Source organism: Pagrus pagrus (genome assembly GCF_965226575.1).
Source record: "Pagrus pagrus genome assembly, contig: HAP1_SCAFFOLD_41, whole genome shotgun sequence".
Classification (NCBI taxonomy): domain Eukaryota; kingdom Metazoa; phylum Chordata; class Actinopteri; order Spariformes; family Sparidae; genus Pagrus; species Pagrus pagrus.
Window position 1 is genome coordinate 432238 of NW_028175422.1, and position 12235 is coordinate 444472.

General features: G+C 41.4%; 1 protein-coding gene across 2 annotated transcripts; it reads right to left on the reverse strand.

Moving 5' to 3' along the window:
• Nucleotides 1-4663: 4663 nt before the first annotated feature.
• LOC311253748 (uncharacterized protein) lies at nucleotides 4664-11417 on the reverse strand. Of its 2 annotated transcripts, XR_014621860.1 has the most exons (5): nucleotides 11038-11417; nucleotides 10758-10906; nucleotides 10547-10673; nucleotides 5002-5308; nucleotides 4664-4841 (listed from the first exon to the last, which is right to left on the reverse strand). XR_014621860.1 is itself a non-coding variant. In XM_084384229.1 (4 exons), the coding sequence occupies exons 1-4, from the start codon at nucleotides 11112-11114 to the stop codon at nucleotides 5299-5301; spliced, it is 363 nt and encodes a 120-aa protein (XP_084240355.1). In that variant the 5' UTR covers nucleotides 11115-11417; the 3' UTR covers nucleotides 4933-5298. The 2 variants fall into 2 exon arrangements, 1 of the variants encoding a protein (XP_084240355.1); XM_084384229.1 differs by lacking the exon at nucleotides 4664-4841 and having other exon boundaries at nucleotides 4933-5308.
• Nucleotides 11418-12235: the final 818 nt, after the last annotated feature.

The following is a 12235-nucleotide window of genomic DNA, read 5'->3' on the forward strand; positions in this document are numbered from 1 at the left end:
ATTTGTATCTTCTTCATGGCAAAGGAGTTTTTACCTGGAATTTCATTCATTAAGGCTGAAAAGTGGCTTATGTCAAAAATGAGCGTTTCAGAGCGATAGGAGGCTGTTTTAGCACTGTACAGTCGCCTAAGCTGCATTTCACTGAAAAAAGGTCTTTCAAACAGGTTTACTAGCCTGAACTGGTTGAATTTGTATCTTCTTCATGGCAAAGGAGTTTTTACCTGGAATTTCATTCATTAAGGGTGAAAAGTGGCTTATGTCAAAAATGAGCGTTTCAGAGCGATAGGAGGCTGTTTTAGCACTGTATAGTCGCCTAAGGCTGAAAAGTGGCTTTTGTCAAAAATGAGCGTTTCAGAGCGAGAGGAGCCTGTTTTTGCACTAAGCTGCATTTCACTGAAAAAAGGTCTTTCAAACAGGTTTACTAGCCTGAACTGGTTGAATTTGGATCTTCTTCACGGCAAAGGAGTTTTTACCTGGAATTTTATTCATTAAGGCTGAAAAGTGGCTTATGTGAAAAATGAGCGTTTCAGAGCGATAGGAGGCTGTTTTAGCACTGTACAGTTGCCTAAGGCTGAAAAGTGGCTTATGTGAAAAATGAGCGTTTCAGAGCGAGAGGAGCCTGTTTTTGCACTAAGCTGCATTTCACTGAAAAAAGGTCTTTCAAACAGGTTTACTAGCCTGAACTGGTTGAATTTGGATCTTCTTCATGGCAAAGGAGTTTTACCTGGAATTTCATTCATTAAGGGTGAAAACTGGCTCATGTCAATTTTCAGCGTGTCAGACCCAGAAAGGCCCTTTTTTTGCACTTACAGTAGCATAAGCTGTATTTGACTGAAAAAAGGTCTTTCACTTAAGTTTTCTAGCCTGAAGTGGTTGAATTTGGATCTTCTTCATGGCAAACAAGGCTTTACCTGGAATTTAATTCATTAAGTGTGAAAACTGGCTCATGTCAATTTTCAGCGTGTCAGACCGAGAAAAGCCCTTTTTTTGCACTAACAGTAGCATAAGCTGTATTTGACTGAAAAAAGGTCTTTCACTTAAGTTTTCTAGCCTGAAGTGGTTGAATTTGGATCTTCTTTATGGCAAACGAGGCTTTCCCTGGAATTTAATTCATTAAGGGTGAAAACTGGCTCATGTCAAAAATGGGTGTTTCAGAGGGAGAGAAGCGTCTTTTTCCACTGTACAGTAGCCTAAGCTGTTTTTGACTGAAAAAGGGTCTTTCACTGAAGTTTCCTAGCCTGAAGTCGTTGAAAAACGGAAAAATACAGAAAAATATAATAAACAAGAAAACCAATACGAAAAAATTAATCTAATTTACATTTTCCGTTATTGTTATACCATTTCCCACTGTACATTTCTGCTGTGTGGTCATGCTTTGCGCATCCACAATGTAGCCTATAGTCGCTCGTATCCATGGTGAGTAACATCACACCGTTCTGAGCGCCAAAAGTCCCACGGTACAGTCCATTGACTGTGTACAGTCTATGGTCCAGTCCCAGTAGACCACTGGAGTCCCACGTTCTAATGGCCTCACTCCAGCCATGTCTCTAATCAGGGCCGGACTGGGAGACTTTTTCAGGCCAGGAGTCAGTCATGTAACCAGGCCACCCTGGCCTTGCCCACACACACACACACACACACACACACACAAACACACACACACACACACACACACACGGTGCATTCCAAATAGAAGTCCACACATGGGACCTATTGTACAATCTAAGGTTGGAATATACAGTAACTTTTATGTTTGGGCTGGTAAATACAGTAACACAACAATCCTCAGCAAAATCCACTAACACACTTAATAGAAAAGAATAAAGGTTTTACATAATAAGTAGTGCCAAGGTTACAGCTATACATAAAAAGTCATGTCATGTAGAATATCAACTGCCTCACTGGCACATATTTTTTATGTGTAGCCTACAATATAACCTAATAAACAAAGACAACTAAGTCCAAATCAAATAATTAATCAGCTATGAGGGGACAGCCTTCGAACACATGTTCACAGAACACATGCACGCACGCACTGACAGACACATATATGCAATGTATAATACAGTCCGAGAGCATAGTTCCTAATAAGCAATCACATAATATTGACTAATATTTTATATAGGCTCTAATTATCATACCGGGGAATACTAATGAACCACAACCTAAATCTAATGTTGGAATACATAGCTTTCATGTTTGGGCTGGGATACATAACAGCAAGTCAGCAACAGACAGAAAAATTCAACAACACTAGCGCTTAATAGAATAATGCTGTAGTGCCAAGACAGCTATTATTACAAATGAGAGCCATTTATGTCAAATGGCAGTGCCTGGTGGTGTTCAGATGTCTGCAACTTGTTGCATGTTGTTGCTCTACTGTAGAAATGATTCTGTACCTACTAATGAACCACAACCTACAATATAACCTAATAAACAAAGACAACTAAGTAAGATTATATCCAGTTTGTTGCACAAATAAATAATTTCAAACGCAGTAAATAAAAAAAAAAAGTGGCTTGTAAATCTGTGATTTTAAAATCCCAAGCCTTATTTTAATTTCAAGGCCAGGGCCTAGTAGGCTACATATTTACACTGTGTAAAAGTGTACAGCCTCAAGGACCCTGACAAGAACCAGTGTTTTTTTTAGATAATTTAGCTTTTTTTTTGGGGGGGGGGGTAAATTAGTCAATTTTAGGCATTTGGCCGCGTCATCCTCCAGCGCCTTTCTTTTTCTTCTCTCTCTCCCTCTCGGCAACGCCTTTCCTCTTTTTTTTACCCGGGTTAGGGTCTATCATCATGACATGTTTATGAATGGAGTGACATATCAGGAGATCTCAGAAAAGTTGCGAGAAACGGGTGTCGAGCAGAGAAGCTCTGAAATCACACAGACGCCAAATTATCGCCACAGCGACGGTTCGCCAATTCTCCACCGTTGGTTGTTCACACAGAACCGAGCAGCTCCGGCGTAAAAGACGAACCAGAGTGTAATTCACACAGCAAGCCAGCGCTGAGGCTCCAAAAGAGGCGTGACGGTAGACACACGTCATGATGATGACGCATGTGTTTTTTTCAAGGTGTTTCCCGGTGTCCTCCTATTAATCTAAACATGTAGCTATAGCTAGGCTACCGCTGACTGTTTATAATCATATGGATGCCGTTATAATGTGCTGTGATTGAGATTCTGACCCACCAAACATCGTGGAAAGTGACAAAGTTACGTTTTTCTCTAAATTAGCCAACATAATTAGTTGCCATCAGTCAACAGGACGCTGTCTGACTCTTTCACTCGCAGAGAGACTCGCTGTTTTTCGGGCAGAAATGTGACGAAGAGTCGGTCGGACAGACAGGAGGACAGAGACTTTTCCTCATAGAAGTTGCCAAAGACAGGACCAGTTACTACGTTACTGTTGTATGGTCCTGTAACGTTGCTATGTGTGACATTTCTCTATATTGTGTTGAGTGAATGATCTGTTTAGTTATCACACAGTCAACACCATCAGACCGACACAACCTGTCTCCGCGCAGCTGGCTTATTCGTTCACACTGGTTCGGTTCGCCAATAATGCGCCTCTGATACTACCTCCGGAGGCGCATCAGAAGCGGGGGGGAATTTCACCCCTCGCCTCATCTGAGACTTTCACACAGAGGCGGTGAAAACAGTGAAGAATAAGCTTCTCTCGCTCTGAAACGCTCAAAATTGATATAAGTGAGTTTTTATGGAAAATGAATTAAAGACCAACGGAAACCATGTTTGCAACAATATTAATCCAACTTCGGTACTTCAGTATTAGCTCACCTGTGGAATTAAAAAGGTGTTGTCAAAAACAATTGTGTACTGGGTCATTCCACATTATAGTATTAGTTTACCCACCTGGACTATTTAGGTTATAATACATTCATCGTTACATGACACCAATATAAATAAAATATGCTGTTTTTAATTACACATAGGTGATGCATAGGTGTGAGCAGATTGGGGGTGCAGCCTGTGTGACTGTGCACCCAGGTTTTGAGCCTGTTGCCCTCAACCCCTACGTGCTGCAGGCTGTTTATAGAACATACCTGCAGCTGTTTGGACAGATGGAGGAACCTGTGCTCCATAGGTCAGTTCAGGAAACCAGAATCAGTTCATTCATATATAGAATAGTATTTACATTATTTTATTTATATAATTTAAAATTTTGTAGACATCAAGATGCAAATAATCAGTGGAAGCACATGTCTTACAAAACAAAAAGTTTGACCAAACTAAAAACAAAAAGGTTGACCATTAATATAACATATTCATTCTTCACAGTTGCTACAGACACCTGGTATACAGAAACTTTGTGTGGTGGTGCTGGGGGTACTTGGGCCGGCATATCAGGGTAATCATCCCGTCTTGTGCCGTCACCCGCATCAGGCAGGAGTTCCCTGAAAATGGGGAAAACTACACAGAGTTTCAACTCCCCCCCCCCCCCCCTTGATTAATTTTTTTTTTTAGCTCTACAAGGTCCTGTCAACTCTCCCCACTTGATAAAAATGTTTTTTGAACTCTACAATGTCCATGGCTGTCAATTTTACACTTTCTTTTCAGTGCAGGATGGTTTCATCATCACATAACAGAATGCAATGCAATACAGATGAGACTCAGAAATATAGCAACCATGTTTTTATGATGTCAGGGAGTAAATAGAAGGGATACGCATTTGATGATGGGGAGCAGGCTGAGGAATAAAGTGTAAATGTAGATGTGTTGATTGGTAGCCTGTGCAGGTGGATGACAAACTGGATGACATGGCCCTCAGTAGAAATATAGCAACCTATAGGAGACACTTGATCACCTCTTAGTAGAATCTCTGGTGGGAAACAGAAAGCAGAAGCTTCAGGAAGGCAAAGACTAGTCAATGAGTTAATCCTTCAAAACATTGATAACAAATTTGAAGGTGTTTAAAGTTAAAGCACTACAACAGAGGTGTCAGGTTAGTTGAGTTCATTTATGTGTGTGGTCTCACATACGCATACGGTGCTCCATTCAATTCAGCCTTCATCACGAGTGAGGTGAGAGCCACAGGCCTGAGGTCGTTCAAAGCTTTGACAGAGCTCTTATTGGGGATGGGGACCACTGTGGAGGTCTTCCATAGCTGGGGGACTGTGCTGTTGTCCATGGATGTTTGAAACAGGAGCTGAAACACGCCTCCCAGCTGCTCTGCACAGCACCGCAGGACACGGCTGCTGATGTTGTCTGGGCCAGGTGCTGTCTGTCCATGTGTGTAGTGCAAACCCCAAACCCGGTCAGGAAGTCACTGATCCCTGTCATTGGTGCCTGTAAAAAAAAAAAAAATAAGAAAATAAGCTTGATCAAATGATGGAATTAGAACTGGCAAAAATATGCAAGTTTCATATGAGGATGAAACGTTCACTTTCGAGACTCCGGAGGACGCACACGCATTTTACAACGAGCGAGTGATGGACAAAGAGTGAGAGGTATTATAGTGTCCCCCGCTGTCATCCACACCTGGGGGTTTCTTCCCCGCTAGTTTGAATGAGCCCGGCTGCTCCTGCCACTGTTTGCTGCCCTGTGGACTTAATGTTTTGTGGACATCTTCAACGAGAGTCATGGTAACCATGGAAACGGGTAGGCACGTGAACTGTGTTTACTCTGATCATGCTCCAGGAGCCATGTGCATAGACTTATTGTATTTTGCTCCTTACATTGGGGACCCCCCCCCTTTTTTTTTTTTCTTCTTTCTCCAACGGTGCAGTGTGGGTAACACTCATATGTGATGTCATCACTACCTTTTTTTGTCCTAATTTTGACGGCAAACATTTTAAGTTGGTCTCAGTGGGTCCTTGGTTTGGCTGAGTGGAACATTGCTTCATTAGACATTTTATTTTATTACTTACTTACTTTTCCTCTAACCTCACTACCTCTTTTTGTTTGCTTTTCTGTCTTGCGGCAGAATTTATTAAGTAGGATGGTTTCTTTATTGAGGAAAATATTGAGGCAAACTCATTAATGGCCTGTTTACCTTAGGTAATTGTCAAGACTAATGTTGACTTTCTGTAATCTCAAGTTGTTCTTTAAAATGTGGTGTATGTTTTATATATTGTTCATTTGGATGACCTCTTGAACGAGAGAAGGTTATGGAAGCAGAAAGCGTTATCCTGTTGGGATTGAAGATGTGGATGTGTTTGGTTTGTATAAAGGAAAGGGTGGGGGGGGGGGGTATTTTTGTATGTTTGTTTTTGTCCTGTGTTTTTGTTTTGTTTTCCCCCCTTTTTCTTTGGCTCAGGAGTCGCGTCGGGCCTCAGAGAGCTCCTTGTTTCTTTACGATATGACGACTCAGGGTAAGAATCTTCGCTTTATCTCTTGGAACCTGAAGGGCGCCAACCAGCTCATTAAACGTAACAAGGTGATGACTCATTTAAAGCAACTCAGGGGTGATATTTTCTTTTTACAGGAAACCCACCTCTGCTCCTCAGAGGTTAACCGGATCAAGCGACCTTGGATAGGGCATATATTTCACTCTAAATTCCCAGTAAGGGCAAGGGGTGCAGCTATCCTCATACATAAGAGTATTCCGTTTGAGTTATCAAACTCCATTGAAGACCCTAATGGTCGATTTGTAATTATTTCTGGTAGTCTATGTGGCTTGCCTGTGATAATGGCCTGTGTTTATGCACCTACATGGGATGATGATAAATTTATTACGAGCTTTTTCTCCTCTCTTCCTAAAGTTGATGACCACTATTTAATAATTGGCGGCGACTTCAATTTGATTCAAGACCCTTCCCTAGACAGGTCCTCCTCTAATCCTCAGGTGTTGTCCAAGTCAGCTAAGGTCCTTGACACATATAGGACCAGTTTAGGTTTATTTGATCCATGGAGAGTTAAATCCTATTCAGACAAAGCTTTTTCTTTTTTCTCTCATGTCCATCATTCATATTCGCGGATAGATTTTTTTCTCTTGGATAATTACTTTTTATCAGAGGTCCACTCGTGTGAGTACCATAGCATTGTTATCTCGGACCACGCCCCTGTTTCTGTGGATATTGGCTTTCCTAGGCCTGTCCCCCCCTCCAGACAGTGGAGACTTAACTCCTCTTTGCTAGCACAAGCTTCCTTTAAAGACTTCCTTCATACGCAGATCTCCTTGTTCTTTGATACTAACAACTCTCCAGAGATCTCTAGACGCACTCTGTGGGAAACTTTTAAGGCGTTTATGCGTGGGCAAATTATATCATATGTTTCATCCCTAAAGAAGGCAGAGAGGGTAGAGTCAGAGACACTCACCAAGGAGATATTTTTTATTTTTCGACAATTTGTATGCTACAGCTCCAACCCCTGCTCTTTACAAAGAACGCCAGCAGCTTCAGTCTAAATTTGATCTATTATCCACAAGTAAAACACAGAAGCAGTTATTCCTCGCTAAACAACGTTTCTTTGAGACTGGAGACAAAGCAGGAAGATTATTAGCACATCAGGCACGTGCAGCCACACTATCCAGACTGATCCCCAAGATCAAATCTGCGTCAGGTGAAGTTACCTCAGATCCTATTAAGATAAATAAGATATTTTGTTCTTTCTATTCTATCCTCTATTCTTCACAATGCCCTTCAGATGTTTGGGATGGAGACAACCCTCTGGATAAGATTGTTTTCCCTAAAATAAATGAAGACTTGTGTAGGGAACTGGGAAATCCAATTTCTGTCAGGGAAGTTCAGGAGGCGATTATGTCACTTCAGAATGGTAAAACCCCAGGCCCTGACGGGTTCACTGTTGAGTTTTTTAAGCTGTTCTCTGCCACCATTGCTCCAGCCCTTCAGAGAATGTATAACGAATCCTTTGCTGAGGGTCGCCTACCTCCCACCCTGTCGGAGGCCTCTATTTCTCTCCTGCTTAAGTGTGATAAAGACCCTCTTATGTGCGGTAGCTATAGACCAATTTCTCTCTTAAATGTTGACCTAAAGATCCTGTCAAAGATTCTAGCCCAGCGCCTACAGCAAGTCCTATCAAATATAATATCAACTGACCAAACAGGTTTCATGCTTGGAAGGCACTCATTTCATAATACAAGGAGGCTCTTAAATATCATTAGTGCTCCCAGTTCAACTATCCCGGAAGTGATTATCTCACTAGATGCAGAAAAGGCCTTCGACAGGGTGGAGTGGAGCTTCCTTTTTTTTGTTTTGCGGAAATTTGGCTTCACCCCAGAATTTATATCTTGGATCAAATTGCTTTACGCCAACCCAGTCGCCTCCGTCCACACAAATGGACTCCAGTCCGCCCCATTTCCCCTCCATCGTGGAACCAGACAGGGCTGCCCTCTTTCACCCCTCCTATTTGCCATGGCTATTGAGCCTTTGGCCATCTGGCTGCGTCAGGAGGGTGGGTTTGAGGGCATCACCAGAGCTGGTACAGTTCATAAATTATCATTGTATGCCGATGACCTCCTTTTATACATGTCTAATCCAGCTGCCTCTCTCCCAGTGGTTCTAAATGTCTTTGATAAATTTGGGTCATATTCAGGTTATAAGCTTAATCTCCACAAAAGCGAACTTCTCCCCATCAACTATCTGGCCAGAAATATTCCCCCTGCTTTTTTCCCTTTCAAATATGCCATAGACGGATTCAAATACTTGGGGGTGCATGTGACAAATTCAATCAATCAACTTTTCTCCAAAAATTTTCTTCCTCTCCTTGAGAGGTGTAAACTAGACTTTGACAGATGGTCTGGTCTCCCTCTATCCCTAGTAGGTCGTGCCAGTTTAGTTAAAATGGTTGTTTTACCCAAGTTTCTATATCTCTTTTCACATATCCCTGTCCTTATTAAAAAGTCCTTTTTTAGATCGCTCGATCAATTAATAAGTTCCTTCCTCTGGGGCAATAAAAATCCACGCATCAGAAGATCAATCCTACAGCTCCCAAAGGCTCTAGGTGGCTTAGCGTTGCCCAATTTTCTACACTATTACTGGTCCTGTAATGTTCATAAACTTTTGTACTGGATTACCAACACAGTAGATGAAGAGCGCCCTGCTTGGGTAGATATGGAACTAGCATCTTCTAAACTTTCCCTTCACTCCTTGGTTTGCTCCCAACTCCCTTTGACTGCCTCCAACTTTACCTCAAACCCAATGGTATTTAACTCTGTTAAAATCTGGATTCAATTTAGGAAAGGCCTAGGCCTCCATAGAGCCTCAGACTTCTCCCCCATTGTAAACAATCACCTATTTCTGCCCTCTTGCACTGACCTGACTTTTAGGACTTGGTTTGATAAAGGGATAACTAAATTTAGGGACCTTTACGACCAAGGGACTTTCATGTCCTTTTCTCAACTCTCTACAAAATTTGACTTGCCTAAATCCCACCTATTTCGTTTTTTTCAGGCAAGGCATTTTATTCAGAATCAGAAACCCAAATTCCCTAGCCGTCCCCCTGAAACTTTGGTTGACTCATTATTGGCTCTTGATCCTAAACAAAAGCGGCTAATTTCTAGCATTTACAGCCTTATTAATTCTGCTATTGACACCCCAGCTTCCAGTCCCAGGGGTTCTTGGGAGCAAGAGCTTGGAACCACACTGCCCGAGGATTATTGGCAACAAGTTTTACGGTTGGTTCACTCCTCTTCAATTTGTGCGAGGCATGGCCTCCTACAGTGTAAAGTTGTACACAAAGTTCATTACACTAATTTGAGGCTATCTCGGATTTATCCCAATGTACCTGATTCATGTAATAGGTGCAAACAATCTCCAGCCGACCATTCCCATATGTTTTGGTTTTGTCCCAGGCTTGCCACATTTTGGTCTGAAATCTTTAATACTCTTAACACAGCATATAACACTTCTATATCCCCTGATCCTCTCCTGGCCCTATTTGGTTCCCCTCTGCAACCTCTTGCCTCTAAAGTTATGCAAACTGTTCTTGCCTTTGCCACCCTGTTGGCCAGGCGACTCATTCTTCTCAATTGGAAACACCCTCAACCTCCTTCTCACAGCAGGTGGGTGAAAGAGGTGCTACTGTCCATTAAACTTGAAAAACTTAGATTTTCCCTCAAGGGTTCCTTAGGTCATTTTGAATTAACTTGGAGACCTCTCTTAAATTATATTGAGTCTTTGACATCTCTGCCTGAGTGTGACGACTGAGCCCCCCCCTTATTTATATATTTATTTGCCTATTTAAATTGTATTTATTTTAGTTTCTCCCCCCCCTTTTTCTTTTTCTTTTTTTCTTTTAACTTTTTTATTTCACTTGCTTGTCTACTTTATCATTTTCCTTATTCATGTATTTGTTGTTTGTATTCTGTACTGTTTACATGTTACCAGATTTATAGAACTGTTCACCTTTGAGTGGGTTGGGATTGTGGGAGGGATAAAAAACGGGGAAAAAATGATAGAATGGAAGTCCTCGCTGTCACATTTTTCTGTCATATTGCCACCTGTGGAATTGCTTCCAATAAAGAAAGTTATTTAAAAAAAAAAAAGAACTGGCAAAAATAATTACATAAACATCAATAACAGAAATGTATTCTTACAACATGCTCTGTAGTGAGCCAAAACTCACATATTCTTGAAGAATCGTGACTTGTGTCTGGCCACTGCCTCCCCCTTGTCAGGTCTAGTGAACTGGGAGCAAAGTTTCCCTGGCACAAGGACTGTGTCCAGAAAGTCCTGCTCCATGTCAATGTAGCCTAAATTGTACAGATAGAACAGGGTAGTAACACATTTCCCCACAAATCAATCATGATGCCACTCTTTGTCTAATCACAAATTACCTGAAGTAGGATGACTCTGCAGTGGTCGCACAGTGAAGTCCCCATGTTTATATTTTGGGTACACTATAGAATATCGTAGTTCTCCAGCTGCGGTGGATGCATGAGCTCTCTGTGCGTTCTCATTATAGTGCATCGCTGTCAGCTGGAGTCTAGTAAGAAACACATTACATTTATATGGTCAGCAAACACCTTATAAGCTATGACTAATTAATAAAAAACAAGAAAATGTTACCTTCACAATACTGTACAATACCATGCAATACAATACAATGTTCAATACCTGCACAACATCCCTGTGAAGGAGAACACCACATTTTTGGGGGCAAATTTCAGGATCAGACTGTGAAAAGGTTCCATTCCCTTAAGTGTGGTGTTGTGGGCTGATCTTCTTCACATCCTTCAGCAGTCTGGGAGCCAACAGAACTGCTGTCAGTTGCTCACATGCTGCTGTACCTACACACAGGAATAATGATATATAATGAAACCAATTTGAGGACAATGAATAATTGTAAACATGATCAAACATAAACCACCAAAACAAACTTACAGTCAGCAATCTCATAACACTGGGCTTTATCTTAAATCTGATGCGAATCAGGGTGTAATGCAAGGTGTAGTGTAATCACTATGCCCTGCTAGTTTCCAAACTGTGCAGTTGACATTTTCACAACCAGCACCCATTTAGGGGTGACTAAATAGCATTATTATACTGTATATTGGTTAGTGTAGCCTACTACTACACTTTCTTGGCTTGAGCCACTGCCGTGCCTGCTCATCAACAAGGGGTTGGTGGAGGCAACTGGGGAAGAGTGGATTCTCGTGCGTGTGCACATTTTGCATATGGTTGGCAACTGAGGCCCATTTGGCCACAACCTCCTCCCCTGATGCAGTGGTGGACGCTGACCAGTAGAGGTGGTTGACAACACTCTTCCTCCATGAGCCCACCTCCTGTGTTCTTTTTGTCTCCGCCATGGCATCAATTTTTTGCCCAATCCATGGGCAAAACACATAAAGGGATGGGATGAGAAGTAAGAGATTGTGTTACATGTATCTGAATTAGGGTTGTCACGATACCAGAATTTCAGTAGTCGATACCAATACCTGTGAATTTCCACGATTCTCGATACTAATTCGATACCACAATTTCAAAAAAAAAACAACAGAACCCATGTACTTTTAAATTCACTTATTTATTGAAAAAAAAGAACAGCAGTGGCCTATAGCCATCCAGTATAAAAATAAACAATACTGTGCTTATAAATTTGGTCATAAATAACAACAATAGTCAACTATTTTACATTCAAAAAAGAACAGCAGTGGCCTATAGCCATCCAGTATAAAAATAAACAATACTGTGCTTATAAATTTGGTCATAAATAACAACAATAGTCAACTATTTTACACTCAAAAAAGAACAGCAGTGGCCTATAGCCATCAAGTATAAAAAATAAACAATACTGTGCTTATAAATTTGGTCA